Source organism: Mobula birostris, chromosome 10 (genome assembly GCF_030028105.1).
Source record: "Mobula birostris isolate sMobBir1 chromosome 10, sMobBir1.hap1, whole genome shotgun sequence".
Lineage (NCBI taxonomy): Eukaryota > Metazoa > Chordata > Chondrichthyes > Myliobatiformes > Myliobatidae > Mobula > Mobula birostris.
This window is the reverse complement of record NC_092379.1, coordinates 109620230-109647181: the sequence shown is the minus strand read 5'-3', so window position 1 is coordinate 109647181 and position 26952 is coordinate 109620230. Positions and strand designations below refer to the sequence as shown.

Genomic DNA, 26952 nt, shown 5'->3' with positions numbered 1-26952 from the left:
GGTTAGAGCTTTATTCCCCAGAATGTAAAAAAAAAAGATTGTGGGGAGATGGATTAGGCATACAAAATTATGAGGGTTGTAGATAGGGTAAATGCAGGTAGGCTTTTTTCACTGGAGGTGAATGAGAGTACAACTAGAGGTCATAGGTTAAGAGTGAAAGGTGAAATGTGTAAGGCGAACATGAGGGGGAACTTTTTCACTGCGGGGGCAAGTGTGGAACGAGCTGCCAGTGCAAGTGGTGGAAGTGGGGTCGAGTTCAGCATTTATTATAAATTTGGATAGGTACAAGTATGAGAAAGATATGGAGGGCTATGGTCCAGGTGTAGGCCAATGGGATTATGCAAATTAATAGTTTGGCATAAACTAATGGGCCAAAGGGCTTGTTTCGGTGCCGTAGTGTTTTATTTCTCTATGATACCATAGGAGAGAAAGTGTAATTTTACCTCCTGTTCTTTCTCAGTGTAGGTGTAAATGATTATTTTACATTCCTCATCGAATCCTAAATTTCTGCGAGAAGATTATGTAGATCTATCCATTTAATACTACTAAATATTTTGGCTCTGAGTTTTGACAGACGGTTTAATAGTTTCCTTGTGTAATATTAATGGCTGGTTGAGCGTCAAAAACGTGGAGACGCGCTTTTGTTAACTTTATGTATTTTCTAGCTGTTTATATATTCCTTCCTGAATGAGGGATTTCTTTTCGTTATTTTTTGAACAATATTAATTCATGGCTGGATCCAAAGAGGCTAAACCAGGAGTCCTTTGCTCCAGGAGTCCCTTGCTCCGATTGGGCCTGATTGGGAAACATTAAATTTCTTCTCTTACCTCCCCAAATTATTATTAGTACTTCTAAGATGTATTATTTTTAAAAGTACTCCAGTTTTCTTTAAGCGCGTTGATAGGCCTGGATCTATTATGCTTTCTTATTCTCCTTAAAGCCTGCTTACTCATCTAATATTTTGTGCTCATATATACCTTAGATATTCTTAGATTGTTCACGTGCACAAAAAAAAAGTGATCTGGACTGCTTGCTATCGCCAGTAGCCGTGCCCGTTGCAACATTGTGAGGCGGGGTCTGTTTCCTCATTGCTTAAAATGTGAACATTTTCCTGGGTGTGGTGTCAAGTTCCGTTAGCAGGAAGTTGGAGTTGTGCTTCATACAAAGTTAAAGTAGTGACTGCTCTCAGAGTGTAGTTAACGTAGCTCAAGATCTCCTTTCCTAAGTGCTTGCTTCCAAGGCGCCTAATTGATCGGTTTGTGCTGGCGTTGCCATTTCTGAATCGCAGCAGAGCGGCGAGTAGCCGATGGGCGGAGCGAACATCTGCCTTTAAGCAAAAAGCGGCAATTTGTACAAAAGAAAATTGAGTCTCTGTTGGAAGTGGCCCGATAGTACGACAAAGCAAAATGCCCAAAACGGTAAGTAGACAATCATCTGTACAAATGTGACATCGGTGCTTACTGCCTTGTGTTTGAGTGTTAATTTTACTCCCGTCAGTATTGCCGGAATATGTTTTCTTATGCATTTCTGAGCTTTGTTCGTCGTTTTTATTGTAAGTTTCTTGCCCCCCCCCCCCCTCACTTGTATAGACCTTTTTGAAACTTCAGCTTCCGCCGTTGCTGTTCAACTTGGAGCGATGCCGCCTGCCTGCCAGCATAGGTCCGGTCCGGTCCGCCCCGCGCCCTCGCTGTGGATCGGTGCAGCTCCCAGTGAATGCCAGTTCCGGCTATCATTCACTAGAGGGGCAACAGTGGAGTACACTGCTACTTCTGTAACGTGGTTTAGCGCTCCCTCTGTGGCTTGACAGTTTCACAAAGTGCACCGGTTAATTCCTAACGACCCTTGGGGTCAGTCTAATTTTAAATCTTTAGTAATTAGTGCAGTTTTACTACATGCATTTCCCTTTGCTTGGAAATTTCCCGCTTTTTGGGAAGTGCATTAATATTTCAACAAAGCTCTTAATTCTATCATTGGCTGTTGTCCAACTTGTAACGGAACTCAAATGACTCAAAGCTTCCTGAACTGCGTCATGTATGGGATTCTTTCCTAACAGTAGTCTGGTGGGTGATGGAAGCCTTATTTGGCATTCTGTCTGTTCTTGCGCTGTAGGGTCACAGTCTTGGGACAATGGTGCTGTTTTATCTGAGTCTAGCTTGGTTTAATCATTCTCTCCGTCTTGCTTCCCCACCCTCGGCAAGTCAGTTTACTCAAGCCAGGCTTCACTGCAACAGGGCAGTTTCTCATGAACCACCCACTCTCACTTCAGTTTTTTTTGGTCTTGGTTAATATTGGCAACGTGCACGGTTTTATGAAGTGTTTCCGACTAAATAAGGTTAACTTCGGAAAGTTAATTTTAAGTGATGCAACCTACTGATCTCGGGTCCTTTTTAATCATGCGTTCACTGAAAGTGCCAATGAAAATCAGGGATTTATCAAAAGGAAATTCAAAAGCAGACATTTTAACAGAGGCTTCCTGTATTTTTTTTAGTTGACTTACCAGTCTTTCATACCCACGATTTTTATTCGGATGGTGGGGTGATGTGGAATATTTGCTGTGGTCCCGGTACGAGTTGTACCGGAGTTTGTGGTTGTGGTGACCATCGACTATCGTGCTCTCCTGTGCACCAGAGATATTTTTTCTCGTATTTCCATCACCGCCTGATGGGCCTATTGATGGGCTTCTTCAATACATTTTCGAAAGGTGCTGATTCATGGTGGAAGCAGTACCATGGAGGATGATGACTGCCTCCGCCCAAAGAGCCCGTCCCATGAAAATTCCCTTTATTTTGTTTAATAGCTGAACTTAGTTGGTAGCAAAAATAGGATCAAAAGTGGTTTCCTAGCAGGCCAGTTGAACACTTTTTTAAATGAGTCTTCGTGATTTTATCTAAATGTTCTGTATTTTAGTCTATTTGATCTTCAAAATTGCCCTTGGTTTATACCAGCCCTGGAGCTTTCAGTCCTTTTTATGGCATAGCGGGTATTTTTGAACTTTTATTGTTGTGGTGCAAATGGTGAGTTGCTGATCCACTAATTAACATATTTTCCCCCTCCAGCTTGCACTACCCTCAATAACCTTTTGAATGGTTTCCATATTTAACACTGAATGGTGAAGTCTTTGGTGACACACCCAAATGTACAAATTGAAAAGCTGCTGACTTCAGATAGTTTAGAAACTCTAAGATCAGTGGCCTTTTTAGTATTTTTTTCAGTTCTTCCACAACTCCAAAATCTGCTGGTGTCTTTTAAGTTGCTTTTCCAGAAGTCCTAGTTACTTTGTTCCTAATTTTCAGTTTGAAACTCTTGCAAGTAACAAATGTTTCTGGTGGTAGGGCAAAAGAGTCAATGTTAAATCTGCCACCCATTTTACACTGCCTAATTGCAGTCAATGGAATTGAATATCAGACACTGCAGAAAACTGTGTAATGCTGCTCATTTGTGGCACTGGAGCAAGATTCCATCATTTTCTTGCAGGCTTTTTAACCATGAGATGTGTAATTAAGAATTAAAAACAGGAGTGGTTTGATTCATGTATGTACCAGCAAAGTTTACTTTTGAGAGATGATACTGTTATCTTTTCTCCTAATTCCTGGCTGCTTAAGTCACTTTGGTGCTCCTTTTTGCTGATTTCAATCCAAAAGGGTCATGTCTGAGTTACTTCATGAATCATTTACAAAATACTTCAGATATGCATGTTAGCTTATTTGGGAGAGGGTGTTAGCTTGTTATGAGGCCTTATCTAGCACTTTTCAAACCTGCAGCAAATTTTTTTTTATACTAGAGGCTCCCATCTCATTGCTCACCCTCAGCACAAGCTAGTTAGTGTGCTTTATACATTAGTAATGTGCAATCAGTATCCCAAACAGACAAGCCAAACTATTAAATTGTCAACACTTTTGCTGAGAATCAGTGGGATTCTAACATCCAAGTTCAATAAGAGCTTTTAATTTTGCACCTGAAATGTAGTATGAAATCATCCCATTGGAATTTTGGCACAAGATTATCATTTGTGGTAGTTACAATCAAGTGGTAATTTTCCCTTTTCCCAAGTGGCCTTAAAATTGCTCAGTGTCTTGGTGTCTTGGAGTAGTGCTTTTTAAGTATTGTATAGAAACTATTGGAAAAGTTATAAATACTTTTAGGCAGAGTACCAGAATTTATCATCTCTCTAAAACTCTTGATTAGTACTGTTATTTGTCTTAAATTATGTTAACTTGTCAGTATGCAAGTAGTAATGGTCATGTGGTATATTTTGCCATCGAGCCTTATTTAATATTTATAGGATACAAAGCAAATATAGGATGCTACTTGTTTTTGTTTCCCTATTCCTTACTCTGCATGCTTTTAGTCAAAAATAAGTATCAATTTGCTGTAGCCCCTGATCATTGACTGAAGGTGTTTATCCATGCCAGTCCAGCAGAATTTATGAGATGCTAAGTTAGGGTAGCAACACTGTACATTCCTGACATAGTTCAGAAATATTTTCAGGTTTGGCCTCAACTGCTGTTTTAGCTGTCATCAATGAAGTACATAACAAGAATCCTGAAACTGTCCAGTTCAGTGGTGGAATGTGAATACCCTATATAAGATGCAGGAAGATTGTTCCCGATGTTGGGGAAGTCCAGAATGAGGGGTCACAGTTTGAGGATAAAGGGGAAGCCTTTTAGGACCAAGATTAGGAAAAGCTTCTTCACACAGAGAGTGGTGAATCTGTGGAATTCTCTGCCACAGGAAACAGTTGAGGCCAGTTCATTGGCTATATTTAAGAGGGAGTTAGATATGGCCCTTGTGGCTAAAGGGATCAGGGGGTATGGAGGGAAGGCTGGTACAGGGTTCTGAGTTGGATGATCAGCCAGATGAATGGCGGTGCAGGTTTGAAGGGCTGAATAGCCTACTCCTGCACCTATTTTCTATGTTTCTATGTATAATTTATTACATAAACACAGATGAAAGGTCAGTGTAATTTCTGTGACCTTGCTTGATATAGTGGGGCTGGGTTGGAAGCAGGGTTTAGAGTTTGCTGAAGAGCACTCTGAGGTACTTGGTATCCCTCATTTGGTAGAAAATAGGTAAGAATTTGCTACCAGCATTACACAGTGTCCACAAACTGAAGTGTCTGTGGTCTGATAATGAAGTTTATAACTTCACAGTAATTTTACGATCTGGTGTCCTTAGTTTTGTACCATCATACCCTTGTTTCTAATCAACACGCTCAAAAAAAAAAAAAACAAACTAGGCCTCTACGTCCTGCAACTAGATCCTTGATTCCCTCACGGGGAGGCCATGGTCTATTTGGATCGGAAAGAATATCATCTCCTCACTGAGAGTCAGCACTGGCTCACCACAAAGATGCATGCTTAGCCCACTACTGTGCACCCACGACTGTGTGGCTAGGCAAAGCTCAAATGACATCGACACACATACCTGTTGACGACACAACTATTGTTGGCGGAATTTCAGATGATGAGGAGGCATAGTGAGCAAGATAGATCAGCAGCTGGTTGAGTAGTATCACCACAACAACAACCTTGTCAGTAAGAACAAGAAATTGGTTGTAGACTTCAGGAAGAAGTCAAGGGAACTGACACCAGTGTTCATTGAATGGTCAGCAGTGGAAAGGCTGAGCAGTTTCAAGTTTCTAGGTGTCAGCCTCTCTGAAGATCTAGCCTGGGCCCAACATATTGTTGCATTTACAAAGAAGACGTAACAGAGACTATATTTCATTAGGAATTTAAGGAGATTTGGTATGTCACCAAAGTCTCTGGCAAATTTCTACAGATGTACCATGGAGAGCATTCTAACTAGTTGCATCACCTCTGGCACAGGATTGGCAAAAAGTTACAGAAAGTTGTAAACCTGGCCAGCTCCATCATGGGCACTGTCCTCAGCACAGAGGACACCTTCAGATGGTAATGCCATCACCTTGGACATGCCCACTTCTCATTGCTGCCATTAAGGAGGTGTAATGGAGCCTGAAGCCACACACTCAATGTTTCAGGAACAGTTTCTTCCCTTCTGCCATCAGACTTCTGAATGGACAATGAACAAATAAACACTAGTTTTTCCTTTGCACTACTTTTTAATAACTATATTAAAGTATATATAATTTATGTATTGCAATGTACTCCTGCCACAAAACAAGTTTAACAACATATGCCAATGATATTAAATCTGATTCTGTATTGAACTGGTGTTGAAGTTATCTGTCTGAGGTTGGAATCCAACATTAAAAAACTGTCTGTGAAGCCACTCCAGGTGTATACCCAATTTAAGTTTGACATAAATCCCAGTGAAATCCAATGTGTAATTCTAATGGGTTTACTTCATAACTGAAGTCAATTCACTGCATAGCAGCCAAAACTGTTATCTCTTTGCTGCTTTTCCTTTAAACCTTTCCTCTAAATATTTTATGCTTCACCAATTTCCATCTCAGTCTCTTGTGGAGTAATATAAACAAAATGAACATAAGTGGTATATTTGAATGTTGGCCATTAACATGCACTTCCCCACTTTTCTATGTAAATTTGTAACCAGAACATTCAACCAATGAATTACCAAACATACAATCATCCATGGTCTACATTATCAACACCAAACAGTCTGACAATATTTCTTTCTCTTTGGTGCCCAATTTCAATACATTTGAACTAAATAACCATTGTTGGAGTATTGGTCTTTTGTGCAATATACTAAAGAACTTCAGTTAAAATTTAGATGTCATATAGTGGTTCAATTAAAAACCAATGCTTTTATAATTGACAGTGAGCATATCAAAAGTTGTGATTACAGCAACATGAAGTTAACATTGGGATATGATAGGGTTAAAAATTTCTTATTCAGTTAAAATCACTCTTTATTCTATGGTTAATTAAGTCATAGCTTTTTATCGCTGTGTCTCCCTCCTGTAGATATTTCCATGTTCAGTTGTATATGCTTAAATAATTAAGTAACAATATGAAACTTCCTAAACAAGTTATAAACATGCTCATTTACAATTCAGTTTCATGTCTGGTACTAATTTGTCTGCGGATGTATAAGCTGTTATTTTATAGCGTGCAAGGCAACTGGCTTGTGCATGTTATTTATTTCTTTGTCTCTTGAAAGACAGCATTCAACTCAGTAAATCTACACTAGTTTAGAGGAAAATGCCAGTTGCCTCCACTAAATTCCCATCCCATCTATACTATGTGTGGTCAATTAATATCCAAATCTAGGATGTGGGGGAAGATCCCTAAAGTCATGAGAATTTTCACGGAGTCCATGGGAGATCAGAATAAACCCAAAGCATTTGGAGGTGTGAGCAGCTCTGTAGCTGCGTCACCAACATGCTGAACATCCTGTGTATCTGCTGTTAACCAAATCAGATTTGCAAGATATTGTGGAGATAACTTGCTGTATAACGTTTCTTTACCAGTGTGGTGGTAAATAATCTTAATTTGAAAGTTGCAGATACTGAGACCTGCATGTCAGGAGCCACTATTCTTTGTGATATTCCAGTTAAAAGATTGACTTTGTTTTGCTTTTTCCATTGAAGGATAACATCCTAGAACGACCACAAACATTAGAGTTAATACTATCTTATCTGACACCAGCACACTTGAAATTAAGTAATGATGAGATCTTCCTAGTCAGCACAGTTCAACTCCAGACAAGAACCTGAAGGCATCCAGGAAGCACTTGCTGTGCATCAATTTTCCACCATATAACCTGCTGGTATTGAGTCTAAAGCTGTTCAGGAATGCAGGATTCCATTTCATTAAATTCTCTAAGGAATTTGGAGTTGTGGTAAAAGTCTGAGTATAATTGAAGTTTTGGAGCCCTGGATATATCATGGGCAAATTTTAGTTTTGTAGTTAACTGTATTAAGTCTATGAAACCAGATAAAATTAGGTATATTATCCTCAAATGTTGGGATGAAGAAGATGGGGAGAAGAGAGAGAAATTTATTTATTTATTTTAAAAACATTGATACTTGGTGGTATTGAAGTAAAAATTAAACTATTCCTATTGATTTATTGTATGTTTTTAATCATGGGCATATAATTGAGTTATTTTAATTGACTGTGTTTGACTATAAACACAGTCATCTTTTGTTCTCCTTCCATGTACTATTCAGAATCATCATTATGTGCTGTGTCTTTTTGACATGGAAAATCTATGGCCATGATTGTTCTTGGCAAATTCTATCGAAGTGGCTTGCCATTGCCGCCATCTGGGTAGTGTTTTTTTACAAGATGGGTGACCCCAGCCATTGTCTGTCTGAGATCAATGGTCACATAACTAGAACTTGTGATGTGCACTAGCTGCTTGTACAGTCATCCACCACCTATTCCCATGGCTTCACATGATGCTGATTGGGGGTGTGTGGAAGGGAGCTAAGCAGGTGCTACACCTTGCCCAAGGATGAACTGCTGGCTAGCGGAGGGAAGGAGCACCTTACACCTCCTTTAGTAAAGATGTATCTCTACCCCTTCCACCCTTACCTCAGAATGCCTAATGTAATTGCTTGATTGCACAGTAGAAACTCACATCAAACCTCCCATTGGAAGAACTTGACATTCACCCATCTTCTGACCATTTGTACATAGAACACCAGCCAAAAGAGTGAAACAAAAAGTGAGCAACCATGCCTCAGGATAGCAATAAATGCATTTCAAAAATTCTTTGTTTATTTAACACACAATAAATTTGAACTTGTAAAGTGCAATATTTTCAAAACTCTCCCTTTCTACATGGAACAGGAGGTATCGAGAGTGGATCAGAAGAGCACAAGTCTGAACTTAGTGTAGGGCTGAATAATGAAGGAAGACTAGCAGCAATTAGAATTTTATTTACAACTTTACATTTTGGAAATATTGTTCATTCATATCTTTATCCACATTGAACCAAAGAATTTGCCTATTCAAATTTTGTAGGTAAATATCTTCCTAAATTATTGCAAGGTAAATTCCTGATGAATCTGTTTTGATGTTATTTGTATAGCTCACATCGGGAATAGTGTGAATCTTTATCTTTCAACTCTTGTCGCTTTTTTTTGCCTTTTTTTCACTAGTTGTAGTGATTATGGACTTGTATAATTTTTTGTTATGTTTGATTTAAATTTTTTGTGCTAGATTGGAATAAAGTTACTTGTCTCTGACATCAGCTTTGCTGCCCTTCTATTTTGTGGTGAATGCAAAGAAACTATTTTCCAAGTACAGTAAGCGCTGTTCGTCTCACACAAGTGTTTGCTTGATTTCAATGACTTGCCTACAGTATAGATAGCTAATGCTGGGACATTTAAGTTCTTTATTTTCACCCAGACATTCAGGTGTGAAGCCCATAAAGTGGGACAGCAAGCTTGGAGGAAAATTTTTTAAAATTAATCATTAATTGCTAATTTATGGGGAAATTAATGCAATTTTGGATGGTGAGGGAGGAAGAATTCTATATTTATTTGAACTTGGTGTTAGCTGAAAGATATTTGTTTTGATTGGGGATGTGAGGTTATGTGTCATTATACTAACTCATTGTTTTAAATGTGAAGGCTTTAATGTCCATTGCACAGAATTTTGCCATTGGTACGTTACTAATGAAAACTAATATCCATGTCAAATTTAAAAATGCAAACACGAGGAAGTCTGCAGATGCTGGAATTTCAAGCAACACACATAAAAGTTGCTGGTGAACGCAGCAGGCCAGGCAGCATCTCTAGGAAGAGGTACAGTCGATGTTTTGGGCTGAGACCCTTCGTCATGGTCAAAGTCACTTAGATCACATTTCTTCCCCATTCTGATGTTTAGTCTGAACCTCTTGACCATGTCTGCATGCTTTTATGCATTGAGTTGCTGGCACATGATTGGCTGATTAGATATTTTCATTAACAAGCAGGTGTACTTAATAAATTGGCCACTGAATGTACATTGCAGTATGCAAACTACCTACTGGGACTCCCTAAAGACTTTTTTTAAATGAAACCTGACATGGCCTTCATTAAAACGGGAGTTGTATCTTCCATTTTGGAAACTAGTCTTGGGTTGCAGAGTATTATTAAGCTCTGATCTTATTTCCAGGACTCAACAAAATGCCAAGTATCCACTCTGGGATTGTCCTGTCCTGTGATTAAGTAACATACTTTATTTGCATTTTCTCTTTTGAGAGTTAAGTTTATCTATACGCATTATCTTCGCTGCCCTTCTGGTTATCATACCTGCTTCTTCAGTTCCCATGTCTTTTCATTTCCTTTCCCTAAGTACTTGCTGCCCCTCTTTCACTGTAGCATAAGTAACTAAAATAGGCCCAGAATTTCCTCCTCCTACCATTTGACAATATCTGAAAGGTTCTTTGAGCAGTAACCACAAGACCTTCCTGTTTGCAGTTGCTGGAGCCTGATGGTTCTGATCTTACTTTCCTTCCTGTGCAAATCACCGATACTAGTGGTGACTGTGTGACCTTGCCAAAGGACCAGCTACCTCTTGCCTTCTGTGCAGCACCTGCAGTCTGCTCACTGGGTGGGGCTGGGTTGAGGTTGGTGGGGGAGAAGGAGAGTAAAGAGGCCGATCATTTAATACAGCTTTGAAAATTTGGGTTTTGTGGGCCCACTCTCCAGCTTCCTCCCATGCAAGTCTCCCTGCCTATGTGTGTGCATACATCCACTTCCTCTCCCCGGAGCTGCAATACTGTGACTGTTATCAGTAATCTTCACATTAGTCCCTCCTCCCTGCCCCTTGCAGTTCCTCCTATGAGTAACTCTTTATCGCACATCCTTGCCTCTCAGTAATCTTGGTCATGCATCCCAGTCCATAATGAGCGTTTAAGGCAGAATTGAATAGATTCTCGATGGGTGGGGGTGGTGAGAAGCTGCTGTGGGAATATGGAGCTAAAGCTTTATGACTAGATTACTCGTGATCCTATTAAATGACAGCACTTGCTCAAATGAGTGAGAAGCTTAATTCTGCTCCTGATTCATGGGTTTAGAAATATTTTTTTGGGTGTGTGTGTGTTTTTTTTTTTTGCCATGATACCAAATGTCTTTTCATTCTGATTTTAGCCTTGCATTTTGCTTTCTTTGCCCTCTAATTTCCCCCTCCCTGTAAGCCCCCAACATAATTATTCTGCTTCTTCCTCTTAATCTTGCTGACTGTAAGCTATTGAGTCCTATGGCCATCTGTGATCACTTCCTAACCCTAGTTTCATCTTTGTACAGTGTAATAACATGCTGTCTTGATTCGCAGCTGCACCATCTAATTTCTGGTCTGCCAAGTCTTTAGGCTTAGAGGGTGTAGATTTGAGTAGAGGTGGTGGAATTTGATTTGCTATCTGATATTAACAACGGAACAGAAATTTCATCCAATTATGAACCGAAGGCAGAAGGCCGTGCCCCCTCTCTTCCTATGTAATCACGTTACTGCTGATATTTCTGAACGTGATCAGGATTGCAGAATGCTTCTGAATGTTATCACCTGTTCCTCCCAATCAAGCTTCTATATTTTTTTTTGTTTTATATCTTGATTTGGAAAAACTGCATTTCGCTAAGATTTTGATTCTCGAGAGATGAAACAAAACTGCCGTTGCCGCTAAAATTTTGGTATCAGAGCTTGGCTGCAATAGAGAATGTTTTGGGGAGCAGATTTTTCTTGCTGTAGCTGTCATAGTACTCTTCAGTGGATGAATAACGTGGCTTTTTTAAAACTCCAGCTCAAATGAGGTGCAGCTTTTAGGAGCTAGCTTTTATTGGCTGACCTGCACATCAGGTCAATCAAGTGGCCCTAGAAGTAGTTTGAACTGTAAATGGCATCTCCCAGAGTTGTGCACCTCCTGTATTACTGTAAAGATGGGCTCCAGCCCAGGAGGAGTGCTGTTGCACCAGGATAAGCAGCCATTCTTTTGACTATCCTTTTTGCAAGGTTTCTTATCCAGCTGCTCTCATACTTTATTTTTCAGCCACACCCTTCTGTACCTACTAGATAGGTGAACATGGCATCATAATCTCACCATCTACCAAAATAATACTAGAAATCTTGTACTAAAATTTTGTCAGGAAGATGCATGTAACTATATAACACAGATGAAATCCTAGTTATTCTATACTGTAATAACAGCAAAAGTAAGAATGTCCAAGTGTGATTTCTTTGTGCTGCCATGACCTGATACCATATTAAATTTTCTTGTTTCAAACTTGGACTATCTTTTTGAATCTGGCTAAATGCAAAAGTCGTCATTTCTTTGATGGAAGCTTTAGATTCAGCGGCTTTAGCTTTTGTTAATATTAGTAGGAACACAATTTCCTTCTGAAGCTTAATAGTTGTAAACTCAGAAACAGAATTTGAGCACATAACTTTGAGAAATAAGCTTTGTAGTGCTCTTTCCAAATACAATTGTCACAATGTAGCATTTCGGTTAACAGCTGACTTCGTATCAATTCAATCTTCTAACATGATCTAATTTTTTTTCCCCTCAATCAAATTGTAGATGCAGAATTACCTTCAATTTGCAGTGTAATCTTATGAAGTTAATCCCTGGCTCCTCCTTGCTGGCTTCCTGTCCATATGTGACTCGCTGTTATTTTCCATACATATCAAGCTTCATATTCTTCCACATGAATCTTGCTGATATCCAATTAATGTATGATACACTCAGTGGCCACTTTATTAGGTACACACCTGTGCCAATCATGTGACAGCAACTCAATGCACAAGAAACATTTAGACACCGTCAAGCGGTTCAGTGCTCTTCAGACCAAGCATCAGAATGGGAAAGAAATGTGATTTAAGTGACTTTGACCATGGAATGATTGTTGGTGCCAGACAGGGTGGTTTGAGTATCTCAAGCTGCTGATCTCCTGGGATTTTCACATAAAACAGTCTCTAGAACTTGCAGAGAACGCTGCAAAGAAAAAAAAAATCTAATCAGCGACAGTTCTGTTGCCAAAAACACCTTGTAAATGAGAGATGTCAGAGGAGAATGGCCAGACTGGCCTCAAGCTGACAGGAAGGTGACAGTAACTCAAATAACGACACGTTGTAACAGTGCACCAAAGAGCATCACTGAACGCACGACATGTCGAACTTTGAAGTGGATAGGTACACGTGGTACCTAATAAAGTGGCCATTTTATTATCAATTCTATTATTCTGCTCTTTGGTTTAACTTTTCATTTTGTTACAAAATGAACTTGTGTCCATATTCATTGCTACAATAAAGATTTTTGTCTGAAAGTACAGCCTCTGTTCCAGCAAAGTTAGATTTGTCAAATGCTAAATCTTGTTTTCAAAATCCTGTCATGATCCTTTTCTGCAATCCCTTGTTGGCCCTGCAATTTCTGGTTCCCCATTCTTAACCTCCTTGAGCAACCTGGAACATAATCTTTTCCCTGGTTGATACGTTTTGCATATAACCTCAGTAATCATCCCTCTTCATGTCCTTCTTGCCAAGAATTTTCGTATTGCTTTCCTTTTAAAGTAAAATAATGCTTTTTACTCTTGTGAAGTAGCTTGAGCTTGTGATCATGCATTAAATGTTGCAAAATATTTTTAAAGGTTTGAAATGAGTGGGAAACATTTTGTTTCTGACAAGCATATTTGACAAGGTATTGTTCTATTTCTATATTAAACTGCGTATTACTTAAATCTTGACTTACTAATGTACACTTTAATTTCTGTTCAAGATCTGATGAGCAGAAGTCTTCAATTCCGAATCTTGAGTATTGGATGGAAAAGGGGATAAAGTGATATTGATTTCCAGATTCTGGCAATTTAAAATACTGGATGTGCATTGATCAGGCTTCCTGCTCTTGATATTGTTTCTGAGATCCCCATTGAGTTTACTGGTATCACTTGGCTCTTGTCATAGTCATACTTTATTGATCCCAGGGGAAATTGGATTTTGTTACAGTTGCCCATAAATAATAAATAGTAATAAAACCATAAATAGTTAAATAGTAATATGTAAATTATTCCAGGAAATAAGTCCTGGACCAGCCTATTGGCTCAGGGTGTCTGACCCTCCAAGGGAGGAGTTGTAAAGTTTGATGGTCACAGGCAGGAATGACTTCCTATGATGTTGCATCTCGGTGGAATGAGTCTCTGGCTGACTGTACTCCTGTGCCCACCCAGTACATTATGTAGTGGATGGGAGACATTGTCCAAGATGGCATACAACTTAGACAGCATCCTCTTTTCAGACACCACCATCAGAAAGTTCAGTTCCATCCCCACAACATCACTGGCCTTACGAATGAGTTTGTTGATTCTGTTGGTGTCTGCTACTCTCAGCCTGCTGCCCCAGCACACAACAGCAAACATGATAGCACTGGCCACCACAGACTCGTAGAACATCCTCAGCATCGTCCGGTAGATGTTAAAGGACCTCCGTCTCCTCAGGAAATAGAGACTGCTCTGACCCTTCTTGTCGACAGCCTCAGTGTTCTTTGACCATTCCAGTTTATTGTCAATTCGTATCCCCAGGTATTTGTAATCCTCCACTATGTCCACACTGACCCCTTGGATGGAAACAGGGGTCACCGGTACCTTAGCTCTCCTCAGGTCTACCACCAGCTCCTTAATCTTTTTCACATTAAGCTGCAGATAATTCTGCTCACACCATGTGACAAAGTTTCCTACCACAGCCCTGTACTCAGCCTCATCTCCTTTGCTGATGCATCCAACTATGGCAGAGTCATCAGAAAACTTCTGAAGATGACAAGACTCTGTGCAGTAGTTGAAGTCCGAGGTGTAAATGGTGAAGAGAAAGGGAGACAAGACAGTCCCCTGTGGAGCCCCAGTGCTGCTGATCACTCTGTCGGACACACAGTGTTGTAAGCACACGTACTGTGGTCTGCCAGTCAGGTAATCAAGAATTCATGACACCAGGGAAGCATCCACCTGCATCGCTGTCAGCTTCTCCCCCAGCAGAGCAGGGCGGATGGTGTTGAACGCACTGGAGAAGTCAAAAATCATGACCCTCACTGTGCTCGCTGGCTTGTCCAGGTGGGCGTAGACATGGTTCAGCAGGTAGACGATGGCATCCTCAATTCCTAGTCGGAGCTAGTAGGTGAACTGGAGGGATCTAAGTGTGGCCTGACCATAGGCTGGAGCAGCTCCAGAACAAGTCTCTCCAGGGTCTTCATGATGTGGGAGGTCTGTAGTCATTGAGGCCGCTGGGGCGCGGCGTCTTTGGCACAGAGACTAGGCAGGAAGTCTTCCACAGCACAGGAACCCTCCGGAGTCTCAGGCTCACGTTGAATACATGGCAAAGTACTCCACATAGCTGAGGGGCACAGGCTTGAGCACCCTGGTACTGACACCATCCGGTCCTGCAGCCTTGCTTGGGTTGGGACGTTTCAGCTGTCTTCTCACCTGTTCCTGTGGTGGTTTCATGTGAGGAAGGGGTATAGTCATGAGAGCAGGGTGGGGGACTGTGAGGAGGGGTACACTACATATTAAGCTAACAAGATAAACAAGTTATCAGTACAAATCAAGCTGTATTTCAAACAGTTGACAAGACTATGTTTCATAGATGTGATTTTCAAAGGCTAGGCTAGTTATTGAAATATTGTTATTCTATACCAGCCTTTCTCAAACTTTTTGCCCTGGACTCCTGGAGGAACCGTTGAAATAATTTTCATGTCTCGGGGAACCCTTGTGTAAAGAAAAAAGAAAATAAAAATAAATTGTAGCTACAGCTCACAGTACGTTAGCATGATCAGTAAGTTGTAGATATAATAATCTTAAAAATAATTTCAATGCTCTTTTGAGTGGAGAACCTTTCTTGAAAGCCTTAGTCAATCATTCTTGGGGGGGGGGGGCAGTAAAGCAGGTAGTTATGCTTAGCTTACTTTTCTGGAAATTAATCTTTCCCTTATAAATTATAAAAACTCATAAGGAAAACGTAATAAATTTCTGTTAAATAACATGCTCAACCAAAAGTGGGATTTAATTTTTCTAAAGGTGGGCTAGGTAGATTTAATCTAAACAAAGGTTGTAAATTGATTTTAATTAAAAGCTTTACTGTTTTTGAGATTCCAACAGCCATTTAAAATAATCAGCATTTTTACGTGCGGTATGGCTGTGATTTTTTTTTTTGAAGTTAAGTTTCTTTACAGTTTTGCTGGAGCCATTGCTGCATTTGTAAGTTGTTTGCCATAGGCTAGGCACAATAGAATAGGAGTTCATTAAAATATATTTTTTAAATAATAACTGAATGAGAAAACTGCAAAAAAAAAAATGAACACTTCATAGTACAATTCACTTCTAGCCTACACAATCCACCTTTTTTTGTAATGTTTGTAAGAGCAAAGCGGCAGGCCAGCAGCTAAGTTGCGGCATGAAAATATTCCTTCTCTAGAATGAAAATTTCCCAGTTTCTAATCCACCAGTAGAGCTTGTTTGCTTCCATAAGTTAGTCAGTGGCATGTAAGGGGATGTTGTAGGGAGATGATCCTGGTGGGAGAGGCTGACATCACAGCCCAGGTTGAGCAAGTCTATTCAATGCTCGGAAAATGCATTTTATACTGCTCATCAGCCGACCATCCTCCCCTCCGCGCGATACAGCGCTCACCAATTATCACGTGTCAGAAACTGAGAATAAACACAGTCCTACTGTGCACTGCCGTCCTGGACTGGGAGACCTGTAACAAGATTGTGAATGGGGCTGCTCGGTCACTGTGCGCCCCTGTGAGTGCAGGCATCGCACAGTGCGAATTTCAAAAAGCAATTTTTTTTTTTTCCCCCCAGTGCAATCTCATGAAACCCTGGTCTTTACTATTTTATTGCTCAATAGCATATAAAAGTTGTTAAAGTGTACCAATAAATTTTATTTGCCCTTTTGATACAGAAACAGATTAATGTGCAGCTTGTTTCTGTTACATCAGATTTAACTAAAGCACCAAGCCTGAACTTTGAATCTTATCTTTAGGGAATAGAACTCTACATGTTGCAGACTCCTTTTTCTTCTGTTGATGTCATTGTTTGTACAATGGAACAGAATCTTTGCTCTAAGAACTACCATATGAATAAATAGAAGCAGGGCAAGGATTCTACTAAATTGCTGAAACCATGTGTCCAACATTCCTCAACCATCACACATGTTCTTTCAAGGGAGTCAATTGTTAGAACCGCATATGTTGTAATGAATTTACCATCTGACTGAAGCAGCTGTTCTGCCATCCAGTAACACATTGCGAACAGTGACATTGAACTTCCACTTAGATTTTTCTTGCAAATTATTTTGTTGGATAGGTAATTTGGAAAATTCTACATGATTACACTTGCATCTTGATTTTATTAATTTTAGCACCTTGTCTGTGTAGTTTGGTCCTGTACAAGGGTTTAAATTAATGCAAGGAGCAGCAAGTGAAGTAATTTTGGGGATGTGCAGTAGTTCTAGTTGGCTAGACCAGCCATGAAGTAGTATTAAACAGTGCCACAGTGGTGGTTTGCATTGAATAAGCAGTAACACTGTGCTATTTGGAGATTTTGGCAAAAGAGGACTACTGCTTGCAATAAATTGTTACTTGGCACACCTAAGGAAACTAGAAGAGCTTAACTCTAGGAGCTCAAAATATTTGCCAACTGCACACCCAGAGCCTACAAAGCTGGAGTTCTCTGTACAGTCTGATATTTGCAATCTTGCTTTGTTTTCACTTTTGAAGTGAAATGATACTGTGCTATTGATTAGTACTCTGTATATAACAAAGTATTTGAAAGACTGACTTTGACTTTAATTTTCATGGGGGTACTTCCAGTTAAAAATTAAAGCTTTTTTTTTTTGAAAGCTTGTATACAGAATTACTATTCAGTCTGGGGTATAAATTACCTTTGACAATTCCAGCTTTTTAATGTTTTTTTCCCTCCCCAAGTGTTTTGCACCAAGGTGGTAGTTGTATGCTGAAGCAAAAATGGACCCCATTACAACTTCCTATTGAGTTATTTCTATGAATAAAGTTGCTGTAAGAAGTTTAAATGTTAAATACAATAGTATTTTGCACAATATTTACATACATTCTGGATATCATAATGGACTGCTGCTGTTTTCAAGCATTTAATGGATTTGTGGTTTGACTATTGAACAGACCACAGTATTACATGAAGGATTAACCTGTGTGCTGGATTTAATTTGGAACTGGTCTGAGTTTTACAAATCTGCACTTTGGAGAAGGGTAAAAGAGAGAATTGGCAGGGTTTCAAATCGTATACTGTATACACTCCAGTCAAGCACTATTTGTGGAGAGCAAGCCACTGTAGGTCAGTGATCTTTCCTAGGACCTTTGTTGAACAGCTTTGGTTCATTGACCTAACATAGTTTTATTTTCTCTCTGTCTCTCTGTAGATTTTTTTATATATATATATATATATATATACATACATATAATCTCACACATTCCGTTTTTAAGGCCAAACTTTGAGACTAATGAGGTCATGCGTTGGCCTTGCTTCCTATTAAAAATTTGTATGGTTTCAATGGAAGTCCCACTGCATTTCAGTCAGTAAATTGCTTCTTTTAAAATAAGTTCTGATGCTCTAACCAAGATAAATGATTAGTTAATCAGTTTGTTTCTGGGCACATTTATTAGGATGTTGGGTTTTGAATCAATGTCTTAAAACTATTTTGAGGCTGATGAAATATGTGATGTACTTGGTACTTTGTCTAGACTGTGGCTGTCAAGTTTTAACACTTTAAAATGAGTTATTTTCTTCCCCAGTCTAGCCTGTTGACTGACATTTACTGTAAGATTATTTCTGATGATGTGTAATATTGTGCTACACTGCATTGTGCTACTCAGATCTGCTTTTCTGTAGCAGACATTAATAAGGCATACAAAATGGAAATTTCAGCCCAGTATGTCCATGCTGACCATTGGGTGCCACTTTCAATATCAGAATCCTGAATCCAACATTGAATGCAACATGTTTGAATTTTGTTCTTAAAAGGATGTTACTACTTTTTGTAGGATGGGATTTGGGTAAAGGGTCTGATTTTCGTTCCTCCCTCTTCCCTGTTCTCCCCCATTTCCCCCCCCCCAAGAAAAGTATGGCTTCTATTGTCACTTCTACATTACTATCTTTTGGTTTCTTTGTTTTTTTTAAAGGCTGCTTTGTTAAGCCATAGTTTGCATGAACACTAAACTCTGGGAAGAGAAACAGTTAACGTTTTAGGTTGAAGACCTTTCTGTCAGAATTATTTTAAATTCATGAATACTAACAGCTTTAAATTCCAATCATATAATGACATAAAGCATTTATTGTCACTAGTACACAAAGGATCTGTGAGGTCATCTTCATTTGAGTGCTGGGAGGGGAGAAAGGGTCTGAGATACATGTTTGCATTGTTAATTTGTATTATGTATTCTGCATTCAGCTACCATAAGTATAATAAAACTATATTGCCACTGGAATAATGCAAATGGAACCTCATTTTGTGTCTTAACAAACAAAAAGGTGTGAGGTGGCAACTGATTTGTAGGATAACTGTGTGATATTTAAAGACATTATACAACTCTTTACCATTTATTACACATGCATCAGAAGCAAAGGGATGGTGTAGAAGCCACCCCAAGACTCCGTCTTGCCCTAAAGTCGGGGTGCCAGCTAAAGTAGAGCAAAATCTGTTGCAGTCACAAGAATAACAAATAACACAACCAAAATGGTACATTGGCTGTGATGAAGCTATGCCCAAAAAGTGCAGTTGTGGTATCTTACTAACTTTTATTCCACTGGATCAATTGTTCATGCTGCCAGAGCCTCCCTAACTCATTCTCTTGCTTATTTCTGTCACATGGCGTGACTCTCCTACCACTCATCCATGCAAGAGGCAATTTGCACAAGCTAGTTAACCTGCCAACGCCTCTGTCGGATGTGAGGGGACACTGGAGCCCTTGGGGAGACCAACTTGACTACAAGGAAAAACATGCAAACTTCACTCAACTGCCATTGTCAAAAGTGAGCCCTGTGGATGTGCATCAACAGTATAACCTACTATGTTAATGCCTTGTCCAGGTCAGGTGCACCACACTTGTGTCACCAAGTTATTGCTGCAGGTCACAAACCATTGTAAAGTTTGACAAGTACAATGAGGAACAGGCTGATGTTTAATTTCAAAGAAATTTGTTCTGAAAAACACCCCAGGGGATCTTGTACCTTGAAAATTGGATGCCTTTTGTAGCGAGGTGACAATAAATAGCTTTAGCTTTATTTGTAACATGTCGATCAAAATATACAGTGAAATATGCTGTCTTGTGTCAGCAACCAACACAGACTGAGGTTTCTGTGGGGGCAACCTATCCCACAGGCTTCACCACGCTTCTGGCACCAATATAGCATGCACTCAATTCACTAACCCTGACCGTATGCCTTTGACATGAGGGAGGAAACCAGAACACCCAGAGGAAACCCACGTGGTCACAGGGAAAGCGTGCAAACCCCTTCGACAGTGGCAGGAATCGAACCCCAATCAGTGATCACTGGTACTGTAAGGTGATTGCACTATCCACTATGCTACCATGCCATCCAATTTGAACAAAATAAATAATTCTTCAATCCTAAGAGATTCAGTGTATAAAGTAATAGTGATCAGTAAAAGTAGAATAGACTCCACATTGCAGAGCTCATTGAGTTTGTTTGGATCACTGATTTGTATGAATTGATTAGACTTGTATAGACCACAATCAGTTTTCAGATATGTTTTTCATACAGTCACTGTTCCATTGGGATGCACTTAAATAAAAACTTTAATATTAAACTTTGAATCTGATCAGAATGGGGTTATCATTGCTGATTTATGTTGTGAAATGTGTACAGTGCAATACATAAAAATTATTACAAGTGACAATATATAACAAGTTGTGCAGTAAGGTCAAGATATTGAGGTAGTGTTCATGGACCATTTAAAAATCTGATTGGGAGGGCGTGGGGAAAGCTGTTCCTTAAACATTGAGTGTGTCTTCAGGCTGCTGTTCCTCCTCCCTAATGGTGATAATAAAGAGGGCATGTGCTAGGTGCTGGGGGGGTCCTTTTTGAGGCATTGCCTTTTGGAACTTTTCTCAGTGCTGGGGAGGCTAGTGCCCAGGATGGAGCAGGCTGAGATTACAAGCCTCGACAGTTTTTTTTCCAATCCTGTGCATTACCGTCTCCATACCAGATGAAGATGTAACCAGACAGTGTATCAAGGTGTCAGCCAACAAAGATTGTGTTTTTTTTAAAACAGCAGGGACTTGAAGTATAGTTAGAATAGTGAGGAGTGTGCTTTTTTTAAAAGAAAAGGTTAAAAGTTGCTACATCCATCAGCCTAGGTGGTGCTTGAAAATCAGAATGTTGCCTTAGTAGTTTTTATCCCATCAATGTTCAGCTTTTATTTAACCTGATCAGTTTGTAAATTTTATAGTTTAAGCCTGTGCACCTCTTGCCTTGTAGCAACGTGCTCTTCATTTCAGGATGTAATGCATAAAATTATTATAGATGAAGTTTTTAATAAGCCTTCATCTCTACTAGTTGAAATGGAATCAGTTTTGTTTGAGCTTTTACTGCTTTTTCCTCCTTCCATCTTGTTGTTGCCTCCCTGAATTGCTTTATGATTCTTTAGTGGCCCATGAGCCCTTTATATGGACTTCCATTATTGTTATTAAGACCTCCTTTCAATTGCAACAAAGGACAATGAAGACTTGTCAAACTATGGTTCTGTATAGACAGGCATTCAGAAGTGCTGCTGGAAGCTGTATATTTTATCCAAAGAGGGTTGTGTCTGGCAGAATCCTTCTGTTGGTTTGGATTTGTAGGAATGAATAGTTTTTAAATCAAGCCAAAATAGGCATGGTTTTAATTGTATATAATCCTTACAAAAATTGAAAGCTTTTTCATGTGACTTAATTTGAGATCTCAGCTGCTGTGTAAGCTTGTGTTTTTCTGAGAATAAAAGAGCAAGCAAACCTAATGTTTGGTAAAGTATAATTTTGTTTTTTTTTTTGTCTTGGAACACACTTGCAGCAAAGAAGTGAATATCCCCTGGCTTTCACTACTGCCATCTCTGGTAATCAAACATAGCAATGATTGAATGGGGGAAGGCAGGATGGGTTGTCGGTAGAGGAAAGAGTTGAATGTTGTATATAGCAGTTTGGCATTTCTTTGCAGAATCAAGCTACTCAGTCTCCCAGCTTATCTATGTGCTAAATCAGCATCTGTTTTTAATTGGGAACTTCCATAAAGCTGGGTCAAACTTGTCATTTAGGCCCTGTAAAATGAGCAGGGATTTCCACTCATAATTCGGATGGTCCCTTTACAAGCTCCAGCCGCAAATGTTGAGTGAACTTTTGCGTTGCTGCATCCAGGCTTGGTTTTCAAGCGATATAATCACATTTTTGAAAGTGAATCACAAACTGTAGTTAAAGGGAATGTGTAGTAAGTTACCTAATAATTACCTATTTCACTCTGAGCTATTTTCTGAATAGTGAAGTTTAACCTGCACTGGATTTGTGGCTAAATTCCTCAGTTGGGAGAAAAAAACTACATATTAAGTGGCCTATTGGCAAGCATCTCAAATATTCTACAGGCTTGCATGGCAGCTTTGAGCTTTCTGCCACTTTTGTAGAAACTAATGGCATTTCTCAGTAAAATCTGCCCCTGGTAAAAGAATGCTAAGGCAAGTTACAATCTTTTGAGAGGTCAGAAGTTAATTTATCAAAAAAGTAGATAATTGGGATTGATATTTCCAAGAAAGATGGACCAAGATATGTTCTGAAATCCTTATTTTTTTGAAAAAAAAAACACAACTCTTGGGAAGTTAAATGAAAGGTGGCTCTAAAACCTTGGAAGCATTCTATGGGAGTAAATTGCTAGACCCATTGTTTTTATTTTCAGAAATCCTGTTAGATGTGGTTGTGTGGCTCAACATTAAAAAATGTAACACTAACAATGAGATGAAAAATAGCGGGTGTAGAGCAGTTATACTAATATGGATTATCTGCAGAAAATATGCAAATTAGGGACTTTAAGTCGTGAATGGTTTTGGCTGCTGCGTATTTCAATTTTGGCCAGAAGAGAAACTAAAATAAAGGAACAGAATTTCTTCCAACTGAAATGGATAAGAAGCCCAACCAGAAGTCTTGATGGTAAAAGAACTAAAGCTGCTGACAGATTTTAAAAAGTAGAACATCAAAACATTTATAACTTTAGTAGAACACAGTTTAATAGACCCGGGGAATGGACTGGAGAAATGCTGTTTCTTTTCTGGTGCTGAGAATAGAACTTCTCTGTAAAATTTATGAAAATGATAAACAATGGTGCTGGCATTGATTGGAAGACCGTTGGGAAAGTACTATCCGCTCAACGTCGGGAACCATAAAATAAAGACCCAGAAGAGTTCAATTAATGATGAGGGGGGAAAAAGAATCAGAATCTAGATCATTATCACTGGCATAGGGTCTGAAATTTGTTGTCTTGCAGCTGCACTACATTACAAAACATGTTTTTTTAACAAAAACACAAGTTACAACAAGTACATATACAGTATATAAAAAAATTGTTCTGCAAAAAGCGATGATGTTCTTGGGCTCCTTATCTGTTCAGAAATTTGATGGCAGAAGGGAAGCAGCTGTTCCTGAAACATTGAGTCTGTGTTTTCAGGCTTCTGTACCGCTACCTTGATGGTAGCACTCAGTGATGGGGGTCCTTAATGATACTGCCTTGCTGAGGCGTCGCCTTCTGCGCTGTCCTGGATGCTGAGAAGGCTAATGTATATTATGGAGATGGCTGAGTTTACATCTTTTTGCAGCTTTTTCCAATGTTGTGTACCAGAAGGCCCCTTTCTATCAGATGGTGGTGCTACCAGTTAGAATACTGTCTACAGCACATCTGTAGAAATTTGTGATGGTCTTTGGTAACTTACTGAGTTGCCTCAAAACTCCTAAAGAAAGCAGGTCAGATAGCATCCTGCTGAGGGGTTTCTGCTGGAAATGTTGACTGTACTCTTTTCCATAGATGCTGCCTGGCCTGCTGAGTTCCACCAGGTTGGGGGGTGGGGTTGTGTGTGTGTGATCGTGATCGATCTGCAGATTTTCACTTGTTCCTAAAGAAATGTAGCTGCTGTCATGCCACCTTTATAATTGCATCAATTATTGGGCCAGATGTAGATCCTCAGATGTACTTAAAACTGCTCACCCTTTCCACTTCATATCCCTCAATGGGAGGGGAGGGGTGTTTGTGTGGGTCTCTTCCTGAAGTGCACAGTCAATTACCTGGCCTTGCATTGAGTGCAAGGTTGTTGCTGTGACACCATTTCACCTACTGATCTATCTCACTCCTGTACTCCTCCTCATCACCATCCGAAATTCTGCCAACCATATTCGTCATCAGTAAATTTATAGATGGCCTTTAAACTGTGCCTAGCCACACAATCATGGGTGTAGAGAGAGTAGTCGCCTAACCTTGCATCTTTGAGGTACACCAGTGTTGATTGTCGGCGAGGAGGAGATGTTATTCCTGATCTGCAGAAACTATGGTCGCCCAATGAGGAAGTCGAGGATCCAGTTACAGAGGGAGGGACAGAGGCTCAGGTTTTGGAGCTTTTTGGTCACAACTGAAGGTATAATTGTATTGAACGCTGAGCTGTAGTCAATAAATAACAGCCTGACATGGGTATGACTATTGTCCAGGTGATCCAAGCACAAGTGTAGAGCTAGTGAGATTTAAGTCACTATCGACCTATTGTGGTGATAGGCAAATTGCAGCGGATCCAGGTCCTTGCTTGAGTAGGAGTTGATTCTGGCCATGACCAACATCTGAAAGCACTTCATCACAGTAGATGTGAGTGCTATTGTCTAACCTGTATATGATTTCAAAGTAAATTTTTATTATCAGAGTACATGTATGTTGCCACATACAAACCTGAAAATTTTTCTCCCCCCTGTGGACATGCACAGCAAATCTATAGAATGGTAACTATAACAGAATCAATGAGGATTCAAGTAGAGAATGGAAGACAACAAACTATGCAAATTTAAATAAATAACAATAAATAATGAGAGCATGAAATAATAATAGAGTCCTTAAATTGAGAACATTTGGTTGTGGGAACTTCTGAATAGATGAGTGCAGTTCAACAGCCTGAGGGTTGAGGATTAGTAATGGTTCTTGAACCAGGTGGTGCAAGTCCTGAAGTTCTTGTACCTTCTACCTCAAAAAAGAGGAAAAAGCATGAGAAAAGAGCATGGCCTGGGTGGTGAGAATCTTTGATAGATGCTGCTTCCCTGTGACAGTGTTTCGTGTAGATGTGCTCAGTGGTTGGGAGGGCTTTACCTGTGATGGACTGGGCTGAATCCACTACTTCTGTAGGATTTTCTGTTCAAAGGCATTGGTGTTCCCATGCCAGGCTGTGATGTAGCCGGACAGTACACTATCCTCTACACATCTATAGAAGTTTGTCAAAGTTTTTGATGTCATGCCAAATCTCTGCAATTATATTTACAAACGTATATGATAGAGGAACTGCGTTAGACCTGAGATACGAACAGCCAAGAATTTAAAGTTACTGACCCTCGCCACCTCTGAGGATTGGCTCATGGACCTCTGGTTTCCCTCCAAGTCTACATTCGGTTCCTTGCTCTTGCTGACATTGAGTTAGAAGTTGTTGTTATGACATCACTCAGCCAAATTTTCAGTCTCCCTCCGGTATGCTGATTCATCACCACCTTTGATTTGGCCCACAACAGTGGTGTCATCAGCAACCTTGGATATGGTGGTGGAGCTGTGCTTAGCCACACAGTCATTGGTGTTAAGTGAGTAGAGCAAGGGGCTAAGTGCACAGCCCACCATGGGGTTGATTCTTAATTGCTTTCTCAGTCTGGGGCAAATGGGGATGGATAATAAGAATCCAGATCCCAAGAATAGTTGAGTAAACATTCTGGCATGTAGTTGTGCTAAATAACCTGCCTCCTGATGTTTGCGTTGACTCAAATTTTAGCTTCTGTGTACTTGCAGGGAATGATAAACAAAATGAACAGAAATGAATAGGGGTGATTTTGAAAAGCAAAGATAGAGCTTATCATCTCAAATAATATAAAGCTTGTTTATGTAGATAGAAGTGCAATGGGTTTTGAAATTCATGGAGTTGAATTAAGGTGGTAAACTGCATTGAGGAATCGTTGGTGAAGTATTTTTCAGAGCAGTGATATTGATTACGTTTCTCTTGGGGTTCAGTTCGAGAGCCACATTTACTTAGTAGATTCAGCTTTACATGTATTTGTTTTATATAGTTCTGAAATTTGCTAATGCAAAACAGGTTGCATACTTGAAGATAAAACAATATACAAAGGGCTTTTGATAAGGCAAGGAAACTAGACTAAAGTAGAGAGGGTATTTAGTGTTGGCAAACATGAAAATGTCTGGGATACATTTGCTGATGTTGCTTTATCAACATCTACTAATTCAAAGTACATTTATTATCAAAGTGTGTATGTAGTATACAACCCTGAGATTTGTCGTCCCCACAGACATGTTTTACATGAACAAAATCCTACCACATCATCCCTTAACTATTAAGATGATTGAGATCTTGGATTAAGTATCACTGCTCAGTCAGTTAGGGCAAACATGTGAAGCTGATGATGAATTTAATCAATGTGCCAATGTACCTTTTATGTCTGAAAATCACAAGCTATCCTAGTTTTGATCTAATAAGCAAAAATTATCCTACTCTTTACTCTGAATCAGGGATGGTAATACAAATGTATTTAGGAGGCACCTCGGAACAGATATACCATTAATGCTGTGTCTCTGCAGGATCCTAAGCAGACATTGTGACTGTCAGTAAGGCTTTGAACGACTGACTCAATGTGGAAACCAGCCAACAGGGACAACATTTTGCTTTCACTTTGTGCAGATCTTAAACCCTGCTGGCCATTGTATTGCTTAAAAGAAAAGGCTAACTGGAATTTTGGTGAACTGTGACCATACTTCTGTAAAAACAAAGTAACAAATTTCAATTGTCT

At 39.6% G+C, this 26952-nt stretch overlaps 1 protein-coding gene across 1 annotated transcript in view; it reads left to right on the top strand.

Moving 5' to 3' along the window:
* Window positions 1-1111: 1111 nt before the first annotated feature.
* msna (moesin a) overlaps window positions 1112-26952 on the top strand; it is an 83842-nt gene continuing 58001 nt past the window's right edge. The window contains exon 1 of the mRNA XM_072270816.1: window positions 1112-1418. Coding sequence (XP_072126917.1) covers window positions 1407-1418 — 12 coding nt within the window. The 5' untranslated portion in view covers window positions 1112-1406. The remainder of the gene's footprint in view (window positions 1419-26952) is intronic.